The sequence below is a fragment of the Peromyscus eremicus genome, chromosome 9, assembly GCF_949786415.1.
Source record: "Peromyscus eremicus chromosome 9, PerEre_H2_v1, whole genome shotgun sequence".
NCBI classification, from domain to species: domain Eukaryota; kingdom Metazoa; phylum Chordata; class Mammalia; order Rodentia; family Cricetidae; genus Peromyscus; species Peromyscus eremicus.
Window position 1 is genome coordinate 68,882,018 of NC_081425.1, and position 25,188 is coordinate 68,907,205.

At 40.1% G+C, this 25,188-nt stretch overlaps 1 protein-coding gene and 1 gene segment (V, D, J or C); both read right to left on the minus strand.

Moving 5' to 3' along the window:
* Positions 1 to 2,709: 2,709 nt before the first annotated feature.
* Positions 2,710 to 16,250, minus strand: LOC131918993 (uncharacterized). The gene is made up of 3 exons (XM_059273091.1): positions 16,205 to 16,250; positions 15,814 to 16,113; positions 2,710 to 3,047 (listed from the first exon to the last, which is right to left on the minus strand). The coding sequence occupies exons 1-3, from the start codon at positions 16,248 to 16,250 to the stop codon at positions 2,710 to 2,712; spliced, it is 684 nt and encodes a 227-aa protein (XP_059129074.1).
* A 5,188-nt stretch (positions 16,251 to 21,438) lies between these two features.
* On the minus strand, positions 21,439 to 24,581 carry LOC131918994 (T cell receptor alpha variable 10-like). The segment is given in 2 exon segments: positions 21,439 to 21,800; positions 24,536 to 24,581. Coding segments are annotated over 2 exon segments (408 nt in total).
* Between the last annotated feature and the right edge of the window lie 607 nt (positions 24,582 to 25,188).

A 25,188-nucleotide genomic window follows, 5' to 3' on the forward strand; every position in this document is an offset into this window, starting at 1 on the left:
TCAATAAATAAATCACTGATTGGCCAGTGGCCAGGCAGGAAGTATAGGTGGGACAAGGAGAATAATAAAGCTGGGAAGCGGAAGGCTGAGTCAGAGAGACACTGCCAGCCACCACAATGACAAACAGCATGTGAAAATGCTGGTAAGCCACGAGACATGTGGCAAGGTATAGATTAATGGAAATGGATTAATTTAAGCTGTAAGAACAGTTAACAAGAAGCTTGCCATGGCCATACAGTTTGTAACCAATATAAGTCTCTGTGTTTACTTGGTTGGGTCTGAGTGGATGTGGGACTGGCAGGTGAGAGAGATTTATCCTGACTGTTGTCCAGGCAGGAAAACTCTAGCTACAGTTTAGTTTTGGCTTCTTTGTCAAAAATTGTACATTCATAGGTGTGCGGATTAATGTCAGGGTCTTCTATTCGATTCCATTGGTCCACATGTCGGTTTTTATGCTAGTACCAAGCTGTTTTTATTACTGTAGCTCTATAGTAGAGCATGAAGTCAGGGATCGTGATGCCTCCAGAGGTTGTTTTATTGTACAGGATTCTTTTGGCTATCCTGGCTTTTTTGTTTTTCCATATGAAGTTGAGTATTATTCTTTCCAGGTCTGTGAAGAATTGTGTTGGTATTTTGATGGGGATTGCATTGAATCTGTAGATTGCTTTTGGTAAAATTGCCATTTTTACTATGTTAGTCCTGCCTATCCGTGAACATGGGAGAGCTTTCCATTTTCTGACATCTTCTTCAATTTCTTTTTTCAGAGACTTAAAGTTCTTGTCATATAGGTCCTTCACTTGCTTGGTTAGTGTTACCTCAAGGTATTTTATGTCATTTGTGGCTATTGTAAAGGGTGATGTATCTATGATTTTCTTCTCAGCCTCTTTGTCAATTGTATATAGGAGGGCTACTGATTTTTTTGAGTTGATCTTGTATCCTGCTATATTGCTGAAGGTGTTTACAAGCTGTATCAGTTCCTTGGTTGAATCTTTGGGGTCACTCAAGTATACTATCATGTCATCTGCAAATAGGGAAAGCTTGACTTCTTCCTTTCAAATTAACCCACATGAAGAAGTTGGAGAAATCTCACACTGGTGACTTAACAGCACAAATGAAAGCTCTAGAACAAGAAGAAGCAAAGTCTCCCAGGAAGAATAGACGCCAGGAAATCATCAAAGTGACAGCTGAAATCAGCAAAATAGAAACAAAGAGAACAATACAAAAAATTAATGAAACAAAGAGTTGGTTCTTTGAGAAAATCAACAAGATAGATAAGCCCTTATCCAAAATAACCAAAAGACAGAGAGAGCATCCAAATTAACAAAATCAGAAACGAAAAGGGGGACATAACAAGAGACAATGAGGAAATCCAGAGAATCATCAGGTCATACTTCAAAAACCTCTACTCCACAAAACTTGAAAACCTAAAAGAAATGGATAATTTTCTGGATAGGTACCACATACCTAAGTTAAATCAAGACCAGATAAACTATTTAAATATTCCAATAACCCCTAAGGAAGTAGAAACAGTCATTAAAATTCTCCCAACCAAAAAAAGCCCAGGACCAGATGGTTTCAGTGCAGAATTATACCAGATCTTCAAAGAAGAGTTAATACCATTACTCTATAAATTGTTCCACACAATAGAAATAGAAGGAACATTACCAAACTCCTTCTATGAGGCTACAATTACCCTGATTCCTAAACCAAACAAGGATACAACAAAGAAAGAGAACTACAGACAAATCTCCCTCATGAACATTGATGCAAAAATACTCAATAAAATACTGGCAAACAGACTCCAAGACTCATCAAAACAGTTATCTACCATGATCAAGTAGGCCTCATCCCAGGGATGCAAGGGTGGTTCAACATACGAAAGTCCGTCAATGTAATACACCATATAAACAAACTCAAAGAAAAAACCCACATGGTTATCTCACTAGATGCAGAAAAGACATTTGACAAAATCCAACAGCCCTTCATGATAAAGGTCTTGGAGTGATTAGGAATACAGGGAACATACCTAAACATAATAAAGGCAATTTACAGCAACCAACAGCCAACATCAAATTAAATGGAGAGAAACTCAAAGCAATTCCACTAAAATCAGGAACGAGGCAAGGCTGTCCATTCTCCCCATACTTATTCAATATAGTACTTGAAGTTCTAGCCAGAGCAATAAGACACCATAAGGAGATTAAGGGGATACAAATTGGAAAGCATTATACTTTTTAAATTATCAAGACATTGTAGAAATGATGTCATGATTTAATAATAACATTTGTTTACCTTGCCTTTCTACAACGTAATCTCTCAGATCTTCAAATTTAATTCTTTTATCAACTTCATATTGAACAGATTAGCTGGAAATGTTTGTATCATATTCTCTAAACAAAGGATGGGAACAGTTTCTCTAAACTTTCAATTTTGATAAATGATCCAAATAATTCTGGAATGTGTAAGAGAAGTTTATGTTTCATGACATTAGCACAAGCATTTGATAAATAAAGTGTAAATTTTAGTCATGCTGGCTGATGTTTCTGAATATTTAAGCTTCTCCAAGTCAGTGCTATGTCAATCTGAATTTAGCCGTGAATTTCTGCTGTGGTAATTTTGGGTTTCCTCACAACTTCTCTGTAATTGGTGGAGATCTGATAAAGACACAGCTGTGCAAAGCCTCCTGTAGAGTCTCCCTGTGGCAGGGCTTTAGCTGCATACACAGCTGCAGTTTGGGGACAGGCTGCAGGCTTGCTGGGAGCACTGTGCATCAGCAGCACAGAGGTAGGTGCCTGAGTCCCCCAGCTGGGCATCTCTGATGTACAGGGTGCTGTAGCGCTCCTTGGAGTTGAATGTTGACTTTAACCTCCCATTCTCCTTTGTTCCTGGAGTCAAGTAAAAAAGATTGACGAGGCTGCCCCCGGGATTCTGTCGGAACCACTGCATATATGTCACAGTGATAGAAAAATTGCATGTCAGGGCAGAACTGGTTCCCTCATGGAGACTCAGGGCTGGAGGACTCTGCTCCACCTCAAATCCTCTCACCCCTGTTGGGAAACAAAAGCAAACCAGAATCAGAGAGAAGTTTTCACCCACACCTCTCTAGTGTCCCAGGAGACTCCATGAGGTGACTGCACAGGAGCTTTTGGTTGGCTCATCCCCCTCCACCACTGACATTACTGAAGAATCCCTAAAGCAGCTTAGGTGAGCACAACTCACAGCAAATCTGCAACCACAGAATCCCCAGAACAGCTCCCAGTTTCATCTCCATGGCCCCTTTCCAATTGCTGGGGTGTCTTCTCTCCAGCTCTGAGGGGTGGCGTCAATTCTTGTGCCAAGATACACTTGTGCTTACACACAAAAATTTCTTTCCAAATTGCTGAATGTTCTCTTTCATCTGAACAAGAAACTCCACCCACCTTCACCTCAGGACTCTGCATAATAGCTGCTCTACAACTATGGAGAACAATATGCAGACCGCAGAACACTATATTTCTAAGGTAATATTTCATATAAGGGGAGTTTGGGGGAAATGTGTGAGGGAGAGAAATTCATAAACGCAGAATACTGGTGTGAAAACTGATGGCTCCAGTGGGTTAGAAGAGCTTTGCAGAATCCTAGAAAGATTTGCTTGCCTTTTTTGTAAAAGAATTTCATACAATATATTCTAATCATGGTCTCCTATCTCCAAACTCCTCCTAGATCTTTTCTATCTCCTCACCCACCCGACAGCATGCCCTTTCATTCTCATTTTCTTCCTCTCTATCTCTCCCTCTACCTCTCTCCCTCTCTTCCCCCCCCCATCTCTCTCTCTCAAACAGATAGGCAACAAGCACATCAAAATTAAAACATAATAACAATCAAGAAACACACACAACCAAACCCATAAAACACAATACAAGTAAATATAAAATATAGACAAAAGACCAATAACACCAAAAAAGAAAGAGAAAAAAAAAACTAAGCAGTATGATACAAATGAACCATTGGGTTCATTCTCAGTCTGTACTGGCCAACAACTACTGGGCTTGAGATCAGCCTTCAATATAGTTGATATACTGGAATAGAAAGTCCTGCACCTTGAGTCACACAGTGGGACAAATCAGCATGCAGTAAACTCTAAGGGATAAGAAGAATTTCTTGAAATTATCAGATCATCATGTGCACACAAAATGTTCTCAAAGACAGTTTTATTGATCATAAGAAAACAAGGCATACCCGAGTTTTTACCATGAGTTACTTTCCATCTTTTCCCATATGCCCTGCTCTTTCCCACAGTTGTTCAGGAAAGCACAGCTGATTCCAACCAGGCTGTGGATGTCTGCTCAAATTCAGAGAGGCCCCCTACCTTCTACTTTTTTATACCTTGCATTTCCAAGTTTTCTTAAATAGTTATTCTTGGCCGGGCGGTGGTGGCGCACACCTTTAATCCCAGCACTCGGGAGGCAGAGCCAGGCGGATCTCTGTGAGTTCAAGGCCAGCCTAGGCTACCAAGTGAGTTCCAGGAGAGGCGCAAAGCTACACAGAGAAACCCTGTCTCGAAAAACCAAAAAAAAAAAAATAGTTATTCTTTTTCTTTCTAGTTTAGAGGACACATAGATAGACAGACAGATAGATAGATAGATAGATAGATAGATAGATAGATAGATAGATAGATAGATAGAAGACAGACATCACATATATATTATATACAATATAAAGGGTATTGGGATAATTTCTAAGTTTTTTTATTTTGATAAATTTTTAAAATAAAACTAGAAGCAACGAATGCAATGGAGATATTTTCTTTTCAGTGTCCACCCTCATAATGCCCAGTGAGATTCTATTTTGCTTACATCTGTTCAGAGAATTGTTTTTAAAATAGATTTATGGACACAGGGAATCCAGTGAACAGGCTCTAGATATCTATGGTTTTATATGAATGACTGAGAGCTAAGATCCGGTTAATTCCACACCATCACCCCTTTTCCTTGCTTTGTGGGTTGATTGCCTTATGTCTCTTCTCATCTTTTCAAACCTCTAGGCAATTTAAGAAAAAGTAATTTCTAGGAATGCTGCAGCGCCCCCTAGTGGACTGACACCACCACCAAAAGTGACTTCAGGCCATCTCCACAAGTCTCAATAAACCAGCCTTTCCACTCCATCACTTCCTGGTGAAGAAAATGCAGATGGTCAGAAGACAAGACAGTCTAGATCGAGTTCTCAGAAGAAATAAAAATGGCCAAGAAATTTCTCAAAATTTTTTATCATCATTGGCAATTAGGGAAATGCAAATTAAACTACCTCTGAGATTTCATCTCACCCCAATTAGAGTATCTAAAATCAATAAAACAACTGATAACAAATGCTGGTAAGGGTGGGTGGAGCGAAAGGAACCTGCATTCACTGTTGGTGGAATGAAAATTGGTACAGTTACTCTGGAAATAGGTATGGAGAAACTTTAAAAAACTAAAGATAAATCTACCACATAACCCAGTTATGCCACTTCTTGGTATATGTCTAAAGAAGTCTACATCTTACTCCACAGATAGTTGCTTTGCTACATTCATTGCTGCTCTACTCACAGTAATTAGGAAATGGAAACAACTTACATGTCCTTCAAGGGATGAATGGATAGTAATAATATGGCACCTATATATCATGGAATATTCTTCAATGTAAAGAAAAATGGCATCATAAACTTTTCAGGTAGGTGGATGGAACTAGAAAAGATTATTTAAAATGAGTTGACAGAGAACCAGAAAACAATTGCCACATGTTCTGCCACTGAACTCCTAACTACAATGGGAACTGGAGAGGCTCCTAACTCCAAATCTTCAGATGGAAATATATAACTTGGAATAACCACAGAAGCCAGAAAGATCCAAAAGAGAACATGTAGTTGAGGAGAAGCACTAGAAATGGAAATAGCATGGTAAGCATAATTTGGGCATAGAGGTTCAGAAATGAGATGTCATCTTCGTGGATTTTTCCTTTGGTGAGTATGAAGTGTCCTTCCCCACCTCTGTTGATTAATTTTGGTTGGAAGTCTATTTTGTTAAATATTAGAATGGCAACACTAGCTTGCGTCATGGTTGATTTGCTTAGAAAATCTTTTTAAACCCTTTAATCTGAGTTAATGTGTGTCTTTGATGCTGAGGTGTGTTTCTTGTATGCTGCAGAAGGATGAACTGTTTTTACATTCATTCTGTTAGCCGATGTCTTTTTATCAGGATATTGAATCCACTGATATTGAGAGATATTAGTAACCAATGATTGTTAATTATTGTTATTTTAGTGGTGGTGGTGGTGGCAGTAGTAGTGTGTGTGTGTGTGTGTGTGTGTGTGTGTGTGTGTGTGTGCTTCCCTTCTTTGGGTTTGCTAGTATGAAATTACTATTTACTGTGTTTTCTTGGGTGGAGTTAACCTTCCTTGGGATGCAGTTTTGCTTCTAGTACCTTTTTTTTATTTTTTGGTTTTTTTCGAGACAGGGTTTCTCTCTGTAGCTTTGCGCCTTTCCTGGAACTCACTTGGTAGCCCAGGCTGGCCTCGAACTCACAGAGATCCGCCTGACTCTGCCTCCCGAGTGCTGGGATTAAAGGCGTGCGCCACCACCACCCGGTTTCTAGTACCTTCTTTATGGGTGGATTAATGGATAGCTAATGTTTAAGTTTGACTTTGTCATTAAATATTTTGTCTTCTCCATCTATGTTTATTGAAAGTTTTGCTGGGTATAGTAGTCTGGGCTGGTGTCTGTGACTTCTTAGATCCTACAAGACATCTGGCTAGACCGTTCTGGCTTTTAGAGTCTCCATTGAGAATTTGGGTGTAATTCTAAAAGCTCTGCCTTCATATGTTACTTGGCCTTTTCCCCTTGCCGCTTTTAATATTCTTTTTTGTTCTGTATATTTAGTGTTTTGATTATAATGTTGCAGGGGAACTTGCTTTTCTGGTCCAATCTTTTTGGTGTTCTGTAAGCTTCTTGTATCTTTACAAGCATCTTCTTCTTTAGCTTAGGAAAATTTTCTATGATTTTGTTGAAAATATTTTCTGGGAATTTGAGCAGGAAATCTTCTCCTTTTTCTATTTCTTTTATTCTCAGATTTGGTCTTTTCATAGTGTCCTAGATCTCCTGGATGTTTTGTGTCAGGAACTTTGAGATTTAAAATTCTCTTTGATCAATGTATCAATTTTTCCATTGTATCTTTTATGCCTGAGAGTCTCTCTCCCATCTCTTATATTCTGTTAGTGATGCTTGCTTCTGTAGCTCCTGATCGCCAACCTAGTGTCTTAGTTAGGGTTTCTAATGCTGTAAAGAGATGCCATGTCCATTGTAACTCTTATAAAGGTGGCTCCCTTACAGTTTCAGAGGTTCAGTCAATTACCATCATAACAGGGTGCACAGCAGCATGAAGGCAGCCATGATGTTGGCTGTATCTTGATCAGAAGGCAATAGCAAGTAGACTGTCTCACTGGGTTTGGCTTGAGCATATATGAACTCTCAAAGCCCGCCTCCACATGACACACTTTCTCCAAAAAGAGTATACTAACAAAGCCACACCTTCTAATAGTGCCACTTCTTTGGGGGCCATTTTCTTTCAAACACCACATACCACTCCATTGCCTCCAAAAGTATATAGCCATATCATAATGCAAAAGTACATTCAGTCCAACTTCAAAAGTCCCCATTGTCTATAACAGTTTCAAACTTATCTAAAAGTCTAAAGTTCCAAGTCTCTTCTGATATTCATGAAATCTCTTAACTATAATCCCTAGTAAAATCAAAATCAAAAAGCAAATCGTATACTTTCAACATATAATAGCACAGGATATACAACACCATTCCAAAGTATATGGAAAAGAGCACAATGATAAATACTGGACCAAAGCAAGGTCAAAAACTAGTTGAGCAAACTCCAAACTCTCTGACTACAACACACTTCTTTCTCTTTGGCTGGTACCACTCTCCGTTAGCAACTCCCCTCAACAGCTATCCTGGGACTCTGGCATCTCTAACATCTTAGGGTCTCCAAGGCAATCCAGGCTTCAATTTCACACACAATGTCCTCCATGGGCCTCTATTCAGGGACATCCCTGACACATGTCTGACCACAGCTGCTTTCCTTAGTCTCGGGGGGGGGGAATTCTATAGCTCCTTTCTTCTCTTCTTAACTCTAGAACTATGTGGATGAAAGTGCCAAGTTCTGCTGATTGCTGGAGATGGAACATGGCCCCCTCATTCAATTACATCTTCACCAGCTTTCTCTCTTTCACTGCCTAAGCTTGGCTGTCCTGAACTAGCTTTGTAGACAAGACTGGCCTCAATCCCAGAGATCTGCCAGCCTCTGCCTTCCTAGTGCTGGGATTAAAGGCATGCAGCATCACACCCCACTCTAAGCTTCTGTTTAATTCCTTTTCACAAGTTGGAAACTTAGCTGGGTGAGATCTTGCTCTGAGGTCACCACTCCCTTTATTCTATTTCTTAATCAGTTTGTCTCCTTGAATACAGGACTTTGTTACATTCCATTTTCTGGTATTTTTTTTCTCCTCAAATACTTTTCCTTGCTCAGCTTGCTCTTTTTCATTATAAAGCTTCATTTGAGATACCACCAAGAACTACACAACAGAGTCTATACTACGCTGTTTTGAGAGTTCCTCTGCCAATAGGGTTAGTCCCTTAGGCAGACTCTGGACAAAAGCAAAAAGCAGCCACATTCTTCACCAAAATATCACAAGAATAATCTGTAGTCAACACACTAAAATTCTCCTCTGAAACTTCTTGAGCCAGCCTCTAGCAGTTCAAATAACTCTTAGTTCCACTGCCTTCCATGCTCCTACTAGTATGGCTCATTCAGCAGTGCTAAAGCATTCCACTTTTTTCTAATGCATAGTCCTATGGTTCTATTCCTTCAGATAAAAGTATGGTCAGGACTATCACAGCAATATCCCAGTCACTGGTACCAACTTCTGTCTTAATTAGAGTTTTTATAGCTTTGAAAAGCCATCATGACCATGGCACCTCTTTTTTTTTCCTAGAAAGAATATTTATTCAAGAAACAATGGTAACAGAATACATGCCCCTTCTGGATTTATGTTACAGGTATGGTAAAGGTAAACATTGGATAAATTAATGTAGATCAACAAGAGCAAGCAAGACAATGTAATCATTTGCTTCTGCCCTGGGAAATCTTGAAAAGTGGCCTCATGCTGTACCCCACATCAAATGCTGTTCAGTCCTATTCTTTGATCATAGTAATTAATCAAAGAAATGCCTATTGGAATAAACCAGGCTGATTGGGGTGATGGGAATGCCATAGAAGTGATAACAGGAAATTCAGTTGTCACCATAAAGTGATAGTTTTGACAAACTTCTGATACTGTACAAAGACCAAAATTAAAAATATGAATGAATGATGTTCTCTTGAAAGGGTTATTCCACACAGTAGTAATGTTACAATAACAACACCATAAATTTGACATTCAAACTAGCCTCTTCATGAGGTAAATGTCCAGCTTGTAGGGATTGGAACATTATCTCAAGTCAAGCAGTTTGAAAGACAGCTTGAAAATATATAAAAAAAATTGAAGCTATATTTGTATAATATAGCTTTGAACTTATGGGGCCACGATCAATTAAATCAATAGAATTCTGAATTTGACAATCCTACAACCTCAGAAACAAACAACAAACTAACCCATATTTCTGAGAGAAATAATAGGAAGTACTATTATTAATATTAATATTATTTATTAAAAAGAATAGTGACCTCCCTTGTAGACTGTACAAGAACAAATGGTAATCTTTCAAACACCAATAGCTCTTCCTATAAAAAGGTTAACATACGAGCCTGTATGGGTTCAGAAATGGCCTTTAACAACAGAGAAACTACAGGATTTAGAAAAGCTTGCACAAGAGCACTTAAATGCTCATCATATCAAATAAACAACTAGCTCTTAGAATTCAGCAGTATTTGTTATTAAAAAGAAATCCAGTAAATGGAGACCTAAGAGCAGTTAATAAAGTAAATCATCCAATAGTCTATCGAAAATTTGGAATTCTTTTGCCTACTTTGTTACATAGGAGAAGTCCTCTTATAGTTTTAAAAGAAGGTTTCTTTTCAATATCCTTACAAGAAAATGAGAGAGAATGATTTGCCTTCATGGTGAAAGATTTGACTTCATGGTGCCTATTTAACAATTCTCAGCCCATTGACAGAAAACAATGGTGGGTTTTCCAAGGGAATGTTGAATAGCTCAACACTGTGCCAATATTTTGTACAACAGTCATTGGATGTAATACACAAACAATTTCCTAACCCATAATTTATCGTTACATGGACAATATTTTACTAGCTGATTCAAATGTAGATTTTTTTCAAATAATGTTTGAGGAGTAAAGAAAAGTTTACATTGTTGTGGGATTATAAATTGCTTCTGAAAAGATACAAAGAGGAAATTTTATATATAAAATATATGTTTATACATATATATGTACATATATATAATATAAAATAGGTCTACAAAATGAGACCCCAAAAGCTGCAAATTAGGAGAGATCAATTATAGACAATTAATTGGTGATATTTCCCATTCAAAAACTGTTTTTGGGGTAAAAAATGATGGACTGATATGTTCAAAACCTTAGAAGGTGACAAGGACTTAATTAGTCCAATGAATTATCACCTGAAGCTGAGAGAGAACTGGCCTCAGTGGAAAAGTAAGTACACGAAGGATATGTGGATCATGGGGATCCAAAGTGTGATTGCATGTTGATTACTTTACACTCTAAGAATTCTCCTAGAGCAACTTTAATGCAGAGAGAAGATACTATATTGGAATGGATATTTCTACCAAACAACGGAGTAGAAATTTAAAAATTTATGTGGAAAATACCAATGACTTAATTTTATAAAGATAATGGACACTTCATCTACTAGCAGGAATAGACCAACATTAGTTGTGGTAACTTCAAATAAGGATGAAAATGACAAATTATGGGCAGAAAGTAAACCTTGGCAAACCACTTGCAGAATGTTTTTTGTGAGAGATATAAAGCAAACATTCCAAAATGATACAATTCAATTTGTAAAGATAGTTGATTGTATTCTGCTTTGAATTGTTCAGGAACCACCCATATCAGGTACTCTTACATCACATACACATGCCAGCAAACATGGAAAGGCAGTTTCCTTGTCACAAAATGTAAATAAAGTGGTTCAAAGTCCTTATAGATTAGTTCAAAAACAGAATTATATGCTCTTCTGTTGGTATAAATGGATTTTTCTGAACCTCTAACTTAGTTACTGACTCTCAGTATGCTAACAGGGTGGTCTTACATGTTGAGACTGCAGAAATCATCCCTGGTGAGTCAGAATTATCTTTGTTATTTATTCAGTATGGAATAATAGAAGATCCTCAAGGGAGTTAATCCAGAACTCTGTAGTTTTATCCTAGAGTGTCTCAAACATAAGAGTTTAACACAAATAAGGAAATATTTTGGATTAGTGATGTTCCCAGGGATATAAAGTAGAAAGTTACAGTTTAAGGATACTCATTTTTTGTTTCATTTTGTGGCATTGGGTTTAGAAACCAGGGTCTCACACATACAGGGTAAGTTTTAAAGCAATTACATCTCTCAGGCTTGGCAAATATGTTCCTTGCTTTTTTTGTTTCTTGGCATTTCCGGACAGGATTTCTCCAAGTAGTTTTGGTGCCTATACTAGATTTTGGTCTGTGGACCAGGCTGGATTTGAACTCATAGAGATCCACCTGGTGCTGCCTCCTCAGTGCTTGGATTAAAGGCATGTGGCACTGGCACTCAGTCACAAATGTGTTTTTCAACTTAGAGGCATCTTTGACATTAAGAATTCAATGGGGGTTCATTGTACACATTTATGACATATTTTCAAATATCTTGAATATCAATCTCCTGTTGTTGACACTGAAGGGACTTTCATTTTCCAATCTGACAATCAGCTCTGCATTACTACTCACAGTTTATTATAGTATTAAATCATTATAAAAATGTGAGTCTTAGTTGGAGCTTTTATTCCTTTAAGTTCTGTACTTGTTGCATTATAACTCTGGCTTATTACTAAGGTCGATTTCACTGAAGGTTCCAAGTGCTCTTTTATTAAACCTCTACTTCTACACAATTTTTTTTTAATTTTTCAGGTTTATAATTTTATCATAATATTCATTCTTAACCATCTTTAAAATTCTTAGGTGACTCACTGGTTTCAATACTTTTCTCTACAAGTATACATTTCAAGTCTACAATGGAAATTGACTTCTGAAATTTACAGAATGACATGCTTGGCAGCTGCAGGCACTGTGAAACTCGGGAAGAATTACCTGAAGATTTGTTTGATCTTAAAATGTTTTTATTACAAAAATATCTTTGTGTGCATCTGAACTCATTTTCTGTTTAAACAGAGTGCAATAATTCTGTTTCAGAAATTCTTATGCACAGAGAACTGATTGGCAATACAATTCAGTTCTACATATCAGCCACAGATTCCCTTGTTCTCCCCCCTCCCGCCCCCCTCACCTTCTCCCCAGCCCGCCCCCCATTCCCATCTCCTCCAGGGCAAAGCCTTCCCCACAGACTGAGATCAGCCTGGTAGACTCAGTCCAGGTAGGTCCAGTCCCCTCCTCCCAGGCCGAGCCAAGGGACCCTGCATAGGCCCCAGGTTTCAAACAGCCGACTCATGCAATGAGCACAGGACCTGGTCCCACTGCCTAGATGCCTCCCAAACAGATCAGGCCAATCAACTGTCTCACCCATTCAGAGGGCCTGATCCAGTTGGTGACCCCTCAGCCATTGGTTCATATTTCATGTGTTTCCATTCGTTTGGGTATTTGTCTCTGTGCTTTATCCAACCTTGGTCTCAACAATTCTCGCTCATATAAACCCTCCTCATTCTCGCTAATTGGACTCCCAGAGATCCACCCGGGGCCTAGTCATGGATCTCTGCATCCAGATCCCTCAGTAGTTGGATGAGGTTTCTAGCACAACAATTAGGGTGTTTGGCCATCCCATCACCAGAGTAGGTCAGTTTGGGCTGTCTCTCGACCATGACCATGGCAACTCTTATAAAGAAAAAACATTTAATTGAAAAGGCTTGCTTACAGTTCCTGAGGTTCAGTCCATTATCATCATGGTGGGGATCATGGTGGTGTGCAGGCAGACATGGTGCTGGCTACATCTTGATCAGAAAGCAACAACAAGTAGACATTCTCACTGGATATGGCTTGAGCATATATGGACCCTCCAAGCCTGCCTCCACAGTGACACTCTTCTTCCAACAAGAATATATCTACAAACATTCCATACCAGCAAATCCATACTTCCTAATAGTGCCTCTCCCTTTGGGGTCCATTTTCTTTAAAACCACCACATGCAGATTTTCCATTTCCAGTATTCCCTTGGTTTGTGTCATCTTTAGTGCTTCTACTTCCATTTCCAGGTCTTGAACAGTTTTATTCATTTCCTTGACATGTCTGTTTGTATTTTCCTGGATTTCTTCAGGAGCTTTATTAATTTCCTCTTTAAGAGCCTCAATCAACTTCATCAGACTGTATTTAAGGTCATTTCCTTGTGTTTCAGCTGTGTCAGAATAGCCAGGGCTTACCAGAGTAGGATAGCTGGGCTCTGGTGGTGCCATACAGTCATCTATGTTTGGAATTCTTATACATTTACAATTAATTTGTGAATTTATCTTTGTTGGATGTATGCTTTTTGATGTTTTCTCACTTAGTTTCTGTTTCCTCTCTAGTTTCCCGGCCTAAGTTGCCTGTGGTTCTGGTGACCAGTTAGTCTTCCTAACTGCTGACCACCATGCCCAGCTTTTTATGTGTGTACTGGAATTCAAACTCAATCTAGTAGGATGTCTCTGCAGGAGATTTGGTGGCTTGTATGGTTCCAGCTTGGTCTGTGGGATTCCTAGTACTGATGTGGCCTCCAGCAGACCAGCAATCTTCTGCTCGAGTTGTGGGCCTAGATATGAAGCTCAGAGTACTGAGTTTATTAGAGATGGCTGAGCAGGTTTTAAAAACTGTTAGCAGGCAGTGGGTGGTGTTTCACCTGGGATTCCTAGTACTGGTGTGGTCTCCAGCAGAGCATGAGTATTCTGGAGGGGTCAGCGGTGCCTTTGTAGGAGAGGTTGAAGTGAGAAAAAGAAAAGAGGGAAATTAAGTAATGTTTTAATTTCAAAAAATATTTTTTAAAAGGAGCAAAAAGTGGTACAAGACATGCATTGCTAATGGCAAAAGAGTGAAATTTCCCTGTAGTTTTCTAGCAAGACTTTGGAAATTTTCAGACATAGTGCTTGTAACAAAGTGCCACTACATCTTAACTTTGCTTGGAATGCCTACAGAGAAAGGTAAAATTTCATGGCCTGGACCTTCAGAGTTTGCAATTCCTAAAACTTTTTTGTGGCATGTGTACATCTCAACCACTAAAACACAGTGAACAGGTACAATTATGTACATGTCCAGCTAACGTTAAATCTTTGCAGCTTAGAGGTCAGGTATTGCATGTGTGACACTGAAGTGACTCTCAGTTGGAAGAATCAGCTAAACCTGCCAAGAATGCACTCCTCCAGAGTTGCTAGCTGTAATTTTAGATGAAGACCAGGGCAGAGCACACTGACATCCCTTTGTCAACAATGTGTTCAATATATAAATATCACCATGTTTCATGAGGACTATCATATATTAGGCTTTGTTAGCAAGAGCCCAAGAGCAGTGCCATGTTACATAGTATGACCAAACAGACAAAAACTTTTTAATGAAGGGACTTAGGTTGGCGATTCAACTAAAGAATGTCAGATGCACACCTTTCCTCAAGTGAACATGGTATAAAAGTCTGATTAGCCTGTACTTTGACTCACTAACAACCAAATGTTTAATCCCTAAGAATTCCTTGTGTAGCCAGTGTAGGACAAGATGGAACAGAGTGTGCTGTATTTGTATATGAGGTAGTGTTTGGTAATGACAGTGGCGGATGCTACTGCTCATAAGAACATGAGTAAATCTCAATGGCATGTGGGGTGAAGAGAATGAAGCACAAGAATGCATGCCAGATAACTCCACAGACTTCAAGTTCTCAGCCAGGCCACTTGTGCAGTAACAAAAATGGGAAAACCTATTGCCTGCAAGAGGTGATTTGATTTGAAAGGTATGCATGAAAATTCCTGGGGGGATGTAGGTATTGTGTTTTCAGATTGTTTACAAACACCACTGCCTTCTCATTTCATTATAAAAAAATCAAATGTAGGAGATTAAAAGAGTAATATATAAGATAAATTACTTATTAGAATATTCAGATAAATTGTGTTCTGTATCAAAATATTCATGTGTGCATGTGTATGTGAGTGTGCTCATGTCTGTATGGGTACAAGTGTGTGGAGCATGAATGAGTACATGTGTGTCCCTATGTGTATGTGTACATGTAGAAACGAGAGGAAAAACTTGGATGTTGTTCCTCAGGTTATGGCCAGCTTGCTTGTGTGGATGTGCATATGTGTATTTGAGTACACATGTGTGCCCATGAATGTGGAGGCCAGAAGTCAACCTTGGATGTCATTATTAGGAGCTGTCCACCTTGTTTATTGGGGACAAGCTCTCTCATTGACACCTAGAGCTCATGCTTAGGCTATGCATATTGTAGCTGGAGATGAGTTGTGCAAAGGCAGCTGGGACTGCCCAACTTTCCTTATCCCCTCATCACTAAAGTTGAAAGAGATCCTTCAAAGACACAAGGAGAGAACTTGAGTCTGAGCACTCCACTGCCATGGGTGTTTCTGTTCAGCTCCCCTTGCAGCCACAGACACTGTGCACCCAGAGCACAGAAGTACACAGCCGAGTCACTCAGGTGCACAGAGGCTTTCTTCAGGTGGAAGGAAGAGTCCTGCTTGATAAACTCAGCTTCAAAGCCACTCATGCCTCGAACCAGGGTGTCTCCGGAATAATACCCAAGGAGCCGCTGCAGCCCCTGCTGTGGGTACTGGACATACCAGTGCAGGTAAGGCACCACCCTGGAGGAATAGTTGCATCTCAGCTTCAAAAAGGCTTCTTCAGTGACAGTGACTTGGGCATCAGGCTGAGTCACTGACTGTGCTCTGGAGTCTCCTGGAAAGGAATCTTATGTCAGTCACTGTAGTGTGGATTTCACTGCAGACAGAATTCCAGGATATGGAGACCATGAGGAAGCTGTACTTACTCAGGAGGAAGTGTACCCCCAGCACTGGGAGGAGCACCAGGAACATGGCTGAACACTGGGAAGGCTGCAGCTCTGTTGTGGGAGAGCTCTCTGGAACAGGACAGGAAAGTGGCTGAAGAAAGAAAGAGCTTGAAAATAGGTGTGAGGAAGGGTCTGCTGGAGAAGTGTCCTACTCAGCTGAAAGCAGTGAAGCTGCTAACACGAGCCTGGAGGGGGTTGAATTTCTGATTCTCGTCACATGCCTTTGCTGAAAACTCAGCAAGCTGCAAGAAGGATGAGATGTGAGGAGGTGATGAAGATCTTCAATGGAAGTAAGAACGCTGGTGAGTGCAGCAGCGCCCTCTGGAGGCCAAATGAGGAACCAAATGTCCTGAGAGTCCACAGCCTGTCACCTGCTCTGTCTCTGTTTCACAGATAAAGTAAAACTTTCACAAAGCACATTGCTCCTTTTCCTAATCTATGATGATGTATTAGGTCTGGCATCCGCTGGAAGTGGAATGGATTGTTAGTATTCATTATGAAACCAGTTTATGAAATGCACCCCAGACTTCAGATGCAGTTGTCTCAGGCTGAGTTTGAAGGGCCACTACAGCTCTGGTGGTGATGTGTGATGGTACGGATATCGCCCTTGGTGGATGCTCTGCAGCACAGAGGCAACAGGAAAACTCATGAAGTAAGGGAGCCTCTGCTGTCCATGACAATTGTGACTCTAGAAGAGAAGGTTTTACTGCTAGAGTTAGAACTATGGCCATGAGATCTCCATGGCCGGTGAAATTACTGTCCTCCAGGAGAGAAACTTGAGATGAAAAACTTGTAGTTTTGTCTGGGTCAATGGAATACATTGACTAAGTCATAATATGCATTTTCTTTGATTTCAGGAAGAAAAAGGAAGTTCTCCCCTTTGGTCTTCTCTCATCTATTCATTCCTGTGGGGATGGTCTTTCTTGGAGAGAGTTTAGCTATGCCTTTCATATGTGAAAGTTTAGTCTATATGAATGAGCCTATGGAATGTGTGTGTGTGTGTGTGTGTGTGTGTGTGTGTGTGTGTTCCCATTTCTTTCAAATGTTCCCATAACTTAAAGAACAACAGTATAAAGGAGAATAACCCCAAATCTACAAGTGTTAAAAGATAGATGATCATTTCAGAAGTGTCAGATTTACAAGTACGTCCAGAAGATGGAAGTTATATTGAAGTTATATTATTGAATATAACTTCAGTTAGTCATATTGAAGTTGGGTCTGAAGGAAGCACATAAAAAATAAAGACAGGTAATTCCTGCTGGCTTTTAGCTTACTGTAGTGGTTTGCAGAGCCCAGCATGGGTGAAATTTAGGGGGACCACGTTGCTTGGAGCACTGCAGCTCTCTTGTCAGTGGTGGAATGCAGCAGGATTCTCTGCTTCTCTATGTTGATAGAATCCAGTTCTCTTAGTTGGAGAACATCAGAAACACACTTGAGTTATAAATATCATATCCCTAATAAAGAATACTGATAAATCAGCTAGGTGATGACTCAGTGTTTAAAATTCCTTGGCGCACCACAGGAAGTCCTGAGTTCAGATTTCCAGAACTCATGTGAGACTGGACGTGGCAGCATATGTCCATAATCCTATTTCTTCTCAAGCAGCTGTTCTCATGCTATGGATTGTTACCCCTTCGAGGTCCAAATGACCCTTTTACAGGGGTCTCCTAACCATCAGAAGTATCAGATATTTACACTGCAAATCATAAAAGTACAAAAATTACAGTTATGAAGTGGTAATGAAAAATAATTTTGTGGTTGATGGTCACCACAACACCAGGAACTCTATTAAAGGTCCATAGCATCAGGAAGATTGAGAACCACTGTTCTAGAGCAAGATTTGGTCCAATTTGTTCTGTCCGTACACTCCTTGGTGTGGGCCTATCCACTCAAAAGTGGTTGACCTATGAACAGCCAGTTCCATAATGAAAACTGAGCTGGGTGTGGTTACACACACTTTTAGTCCCAGCACTCAGGAGGCAGAGGCAGGTGGATCTCTATAAATTCTAGGCCTGACAGGGCTGCAGAGTGAAGGCCTGTCTCAGAAATGAAGAAAGGAAGGAAGGAAGGAAGGAAGGAAGGAAGGAAGGAAGGAAGGAAGGAAGGAAGAAAGGAAGGAAGAGAAAATTGACCACCCCCTTTACCCTAGAAGCCACAGTTCAGAAAAGAAAGTCTCAGAATCTCCTTTAGTTTTGATAAGTGGTTTTACCATGTACACAATCATTAGTGGACAGTATTTTTCTCTTCTATCTCTTTAGACATCACATCTTGCCAACTTCAGGCTGATACAGTTTCAGATGAGAAATTATTGATCTTGCTAAATAAACCTTGTTGGCCACTCTTTTGAGCAGTTTTCTAGACTCTCTTTTCTTCAGCAATGACATTCCACAGATGCTCAGTGCCAGTTTCATTGCCATTGTCCTCTCGGTTCATACTGAGCTTTTGGACATGTGCCTTTTTGTCTTCCATCAAGTTTGGAAAGATTTGTAGTCATGGTTTCTTCACCTATTCCTCTTTGCCTCCACTCTTTCTTCTAGAATATTAAAATTGATGTCTCTATTTGAGAAAATGTTCTCTGGGTCTCTTAAATTCTGTTCATTTTCTTCTTGTGTTTTTTTTCTTCCTTATCAGACTGGGTCACGTCAACTGACCTTCAATTTTCAGAAGTCTTTATCTTGTGTGATAAAATATGTTGTTAAATCCTTCTAGTGCATTTTTAAGTCACTTCCTCCACAAAGAGATTTCTCTGCCTTGGTGGAGTCCTGGGTTACATGAAATACAGGCAAGCCCTTTAGGTCACTCCTTCAGGGAGGCATCTGTCAGGCCAAAGCAATCCAGCACTGCTCTTTGATAATAAGGTCCACTTTGTTTCTACCAACACCAAAACACTACACATGTCTCATGCTACTATTTAAGGGCTGTCTGAGGCAAGAGGATGAGGGAGGGTGTATGGGGAGAGACAGCTAAGTTAAAGGCTATTTGTGAAGTATTATAGAGACCCAATACAGTAGAAATTTCCTAAAATATATAGATATATGAAGGTGATCTAGAGAGAAATTGCCAAACAATGGGGGAGGGAGTCCCAACTGGCCATCTCCTGTCATCAGGTGAAGCTTTCAGTACTGTGATAGGTTTACATCTATGTTCATCAAGGCTCAATTCACAATGGCTAGAAAATGGAATCAAAATGGATGTTCCTCAACAACTGTATGGATAAGAAAAATAAGGGGTAGGTAGGTAGATAGGTAGATAGATAGACAGATAGATAGATATAGACAGATAGTACATGATAGGTGATAGTTTGAATAAATTTACTCCACTTGGAGGGATAATGGTCTCCCCAAGAGTCATAAACTATCTAACAAAGCCCCAGTGCTAAGCATGGGAAACTTTCCTTTGAGATGTTGGTCAGAGAAGTCAAAGAGACTCTCAAAATAACATGCTTTATTGCCATTGTCACTGATTGCCTCCCAGAACCTGAAGGTAAGAGCCTATTGTTTAGACAGCACACACTTGAGATTCAAGATTTGGGAGAATCAAATTGGGCCCATACTTGAAATCTCTTCTCTAAGAACTACATCTCACAATATCCAAAGGAACTATTCATGCTTCTGAAGGAAAAATGTAAACAAGAGTCCTACTTATGTATACTGTGTATGAACCACAAAAATGACTAGCTTTATACAATGTATATCATGATAGCTACCAACATCTGTCTAGATGGACTTAAAGCCTATTAAATAGAAAGAAATCCACACCTACTATTGTAAACCTAGCTCACTTACCCATGGCCAATGAGGCCATGAACCCTAGAAGTGAACATACTAATGTCACTTCCCTAAACCAGTATAATTTCTAACAAAATTCTAAATATTGATCATTATACACACAGATAAGTGTAGCTCTTACCCCTCATCAAGGGAACTTCATTTTGCAGCAAACAAAAGAGACCATTAAAGATGTCTAAAACTGGTCAAAGTGTGGAGCAAAACGGACCAAAGAGTGTCCAACCTCGACTGATATGTCTATAATCCAACCCATACACTCAAGGCTCAAGAAATGTTGAGAAAGGAGAGGATGAAAGACTTAAAGAGCCAGAGGACCAGCACATCTGCTGTGAGACTGTGTCTTCTGTATATGACAGGGAAGCTATACCCAAGAAATCTCAAAAAATGTGATTAAACTAAACAAGACCTGCAAAATGACAGTGCCAGCTGACATGTCAGCATAGATATGGGAAATCTCATAAGGTCCCACTCCTGGATGAAGAGATGCAGACAATTAATGACTGCTGAGATGTGGAGAATCAGCTTTCTCCAGGCGTAAGACTTGGTAGATTATCTAATCACAAGAGTTGATTCTAAACACATACACATAGGAGCAACGCTAAATGGACTCAGCAAGATGTATTTGTGTGTGTGTGTGTGTGTGTGTGTGTGTGTGTGTGTGTGTGTGTCTGAAACAGTAATTAAAGAAGAAGACATGAGTTTGAGATGGAGTAAGGAAAATGTGGGAGGAGATGAAGAGGGAGGGTGAAGTAGAAATTACATAAGTATGGTACACCTGTATGAAATTCTCAAAAATGTTTAAATTAGAAACAATGATTACTCTTTGTAAAAGGTTAACATATGAAAGAAGGAAGACTGGATGCCTTTCCTCACCTGGACCTCATCTAACTTGGACTATGCAAAAATGCTAAGGCAAAATGCATAATAGAGATGGGAATTCTATGGGTCTTGTGAAGAGCTGTACACAGTGTGGTCAGATGTTTTTGGACTCTATCCTCAGCTCATTAGCACACATCCATTCTTAGGAGTGTTTTTCCTTCTTAATAAGCTTTTTCTGTTTCCATTTTAAGCATGTATTTCTGGTGCAATCCTTTTCCTGGGACACAAGAGTGTGGTACTGGCTGCCCTCTGCATACAGATCCAAGGCTCAGCACTCCTGAGCTTATTTCCTTGACATTCTAAGATTTCTCACTGTTTCTCTGACCTCTGTGGTGAACTGAGAAGGCTAACATTTTCTCCATCTCCTCACTTCATGGCAGCTGCCAGGATATTCTGCTTTCCTATACTGTTGTTTGTCTCTCAAAATCTATTAAAATTGTCCTCAAGCTTTCTTTTCAGACTGTTTTAAAATTGTCTTTCTAATGAGACTAATAAGCCAAAAAGGGAAATTCAGTTCCCTAGTACAGTGTTAAAAAGACTGTTCTGTCACCTCTGCCTCCTTGAAGCCTCCAGGAGCAGGTTTTGGTACTGGCTGCAAGTATCTGTGGAGCATGGTGCTCCCACCACGCAGATGTAGGAGGCAGTGTCCTCGAGCTGGGAGGCTGTGATGTGCAGGGTGCTGTGCTGAGCATTTGTATTCACAGTTGCTAAGTATCTTCCATTTGACTTTTTGTTCTCTGTATAAGCCATGACTGCCAGGGACACAAGACCTCTGCCTGTGTCTTGTCGGTACCACCTTAAGTTGTTAGCGGGGCTCACAGTGTAATTGCAATGAAGGACGCAGTTCTCTCCCTCCAGGACAGCCAGGGACTGGGGACTCTGTTCCACTTGGGTCTTCCCAGCAACCCCTATTCAGAAAAGAGTGTGAAATTCCAGAAATCAATCATCCACACTTTGTACTTTTAGTTCGTTCATATCCTTCTTTACTCTCCACATGAATCTCAGGTGGTCTAGAAATATGCCTATTTTGTTCCCTCAGTGTATCCCAAGGAATTACATCTTTCCCCCAAATCCTAAGAAAATATTCTTTGACTTCCCATGGCCCCTGGCTAAAACCTCCTCTAACTTACACTGTAAATACAGCCATAAAACCACCCAGCAGGCACTCAGGTGATTCTCCATTGTTGTTCTGCAGAAGTCTGCCCCAAAGCTGCCACCTATTTCACCAGCTGTTTCTGATGAAATAGAAACAGTAACATAAAGGAAGGCTCAGGAAGTACAGCCAGCCAATCAGAGACCTGATACACACCTCAGCTCCTGGAGACAGGACCAATGCAAACACTGCCATCTTGAGGTGAGAGCTGGACTTGCTCAAGACCTTTGGGTAAACTTTTTGCAGTTCCTTTTCACTGCTGGCAATGTGATTCAGGGTGTAAATTCTTATGTATCCATAGAAACAGAGTGGAGTGTCATTTAGATTCTATTTCAGGGCCTCAGTTTAAGTGTATCTCTACATAGGACATTAGACAGGACAGGTAATGTTTACTTTCCTCATCTGAAAGCAGATGCCTAATGATTTTTCAAGGTTTGAATAGAAATGATTCATGGTAGTGGCTAGTGGTGATGACTAGTCTGAACTTAGTCTGAATCTAAAATGTAAATTCCTTTATAATGCGACTTTTCCCCTGTTCTATTTGCTATTATGTCACCAGTTTTAAAAAATGAATTTTGTCAAGAAACAGATACATTAAAATTCTGTTTAAAAAATAAATATTTTTTATCAATTCTTTGACAATTTCATGTCTGCATATAATGTATTTTTGAGTGAATGTTAAATTCTGCTCTTAGAGTAATGATAGGACTTTTAATCAACCATTATTAGTTCAACAATACTTTTCCAGAACTACTGTAAGGATCAGCAGTACTCTGTGCTCCTGAATTACACACCAATGGAGGAAAAGTCGTGGTCCCACACAGGTACTGAAAAGTGGTAAGTGTTGAAGGTCTTGAAAATTCCTTTCTTAATGCTTCTCAATTGTCAGTGAAACTGAAGCCAATGAAAATGAAAGTTGTTTGGATAAGTGAAGGTTTACTATACATCTGAGATCTAATGCATAGAGATGGAAATAGCAAAGGAATGGAAACATAGCTTGCCTGAGAAATCAAAAGGAAACTAGAATAGTCCAATCATACAGGACAAAACATGTTCTTAATAGAATTATGAGAGGTAAAGACAGTGTGATCACTGGTTTTGTGACAGTGTGGCCAGCCAACAGTACCCAGATCTAACACTAATCTAAATTTCACTGTGAAAGAGGTGGATCTCATGTTATCATTTAAAGGGTTTAAGAGTAAAATGATAGTCAGGTATAGTGACTCTTATCTATGTCAACACTTGGGAGGCAGAGGCAGAGGCAGAGGCAGAGGCAGAGGCAGAGGCAGAGGCAGAGGCAGAGGCAGGGGTATCTCTGTGAGTCTGAGGCCAGCCTGGTCTACAAAGAGTTCCAGGACAGTCATAGCTACATAGAGAGACTCCATCTAAAATAAAAATAAAAATAAAGAAAGGATGGATGGGAGCAAGAAAGCAAGCAAGAAGGAAAGAGAGAAGGAAGGAAGGAAGGAAGGGAGGAAGGAAGGAAGGAAGGAAGGAAGGAAGAAAGGAAGAAAGAATGAGGTTCCCCTAAAATAGAAGAAATCCTGTCTGATTTACCCTGAAAGTGACCTGTCTCCTGCACAATGAGTGTCCCTCCCTTCAGCTCTTCATGTTGCTGTTTGCACCTGAGTTCCTGCTCTTCCTCTTTCTACTTAAGAATTCCGCAGGGCTTTGTAAGGGAAGGATTGCAGCTCTCTGTCACCTTTCCTACCAGACTCTGTTAGGTCACAGTTTGCAAATGTCTTTCTCTAGCACATTTGATTATCTAAAGATAGATAAGGTTTAAAATATGGCTCAGTGGCAGACCACTTGCTTGTACAAGGCTCTGGGTTAACCCCCAGCACTGCAGAAAAATAACTTAAGATCTGGACCCAGAGACCACTTCATTATTCTAATGGTTTGTGAAGTTATGTGGCCTGGCATGAGAACATTTATGAGATTTTCACCAACAGAGATTGTGAGTCCACACACCACAGGGTGTGCTGAAGCCAGAGGGATTTCAGAGGCAGGTGCTCAGCAGCCAGACCACCTGTTGCCTCTCAGTTTGTGCTCAGCTCCCCCTGCAGTTTGTGACACTGTGTCACTCAGAGCACAGAAGTACACAGCCGAGTCTGACTCTTGGACTGATGCTTTCTGCAAGTGGAAGGAAGTGGATCCTTTATCGTGTGTAGCTTCAAAACCTCTGCTGCTTCCCTTCACGCCAGCTGTAAGGACTTTCAGGAGGAGCTGTAGACTTTTTCCAGGATATCGAACATACCAGAAAAGAGCAGGGGATGCTGTCGTTGTGATTGAATACGTGCAATTTATTGTCAGGAACCCGCCTTCTGAGATGGTCACTTGGCCTCCTGTTTGAGTCACAGAGTCTCCCTGGGTCCTTCCTAGAGTGCAAGGAGGGGAGAGAGAGGGAGAGTGAGTTCTGTGTCACCCCGAGGATAATGCTCTTTGATAACTTACAGCTAAAGACTTTGCTGTTTACATCTCTTTACTTACCGAGTAAGAGGAGTATCGCAGTCACGAAGCCTGGAGAAGAGTTCATCTTTAATGTCATCTAGAGGGTGGTCTTGATGCTTAGTGTGAAATGTTAACTCAGAGAAAGGATGAGTTTGCTTAGATAAAAATCATGCAGGAAATGAGCCTGTGTAAGGAAAGTGCACCCCCTGGTGGACAGGAACTGAACTGAGGATGGATGTGTTACCCTGTGCCTCCTCCCTGATCTTAATAATAAGGCATATGTCAGTCTTTAAGATCTTGTATATGTAAAGACAGGTATCATCTTACCCATGTCAGAATGGCCAAGATTAATAAAATTAGAGATGTAACATGTTGGGGATGATATGGGGAAATGGAAACACTTATTCATTTTGATGGTAGTGCAGACTTGTACAGCAACCATGGAAATCAATGTGATAATTCCTTGGGAATCTGGGAATAGATCTACCCCAAGATTCAGCTGTACCACTCTTGGGCATATACCCAAAAGATTCTACACCTTATGACATAGGCACTTGCTCATCCATCTTCTTTGCTGCCCTATTCAGATACACAGGAATTGGAAACATCCTAGATGTCTATCCACTGATGTACGGATGATGACAGTGTAGTACATTTACACAATGGAATACTATTCCACTGTTAAAATACCA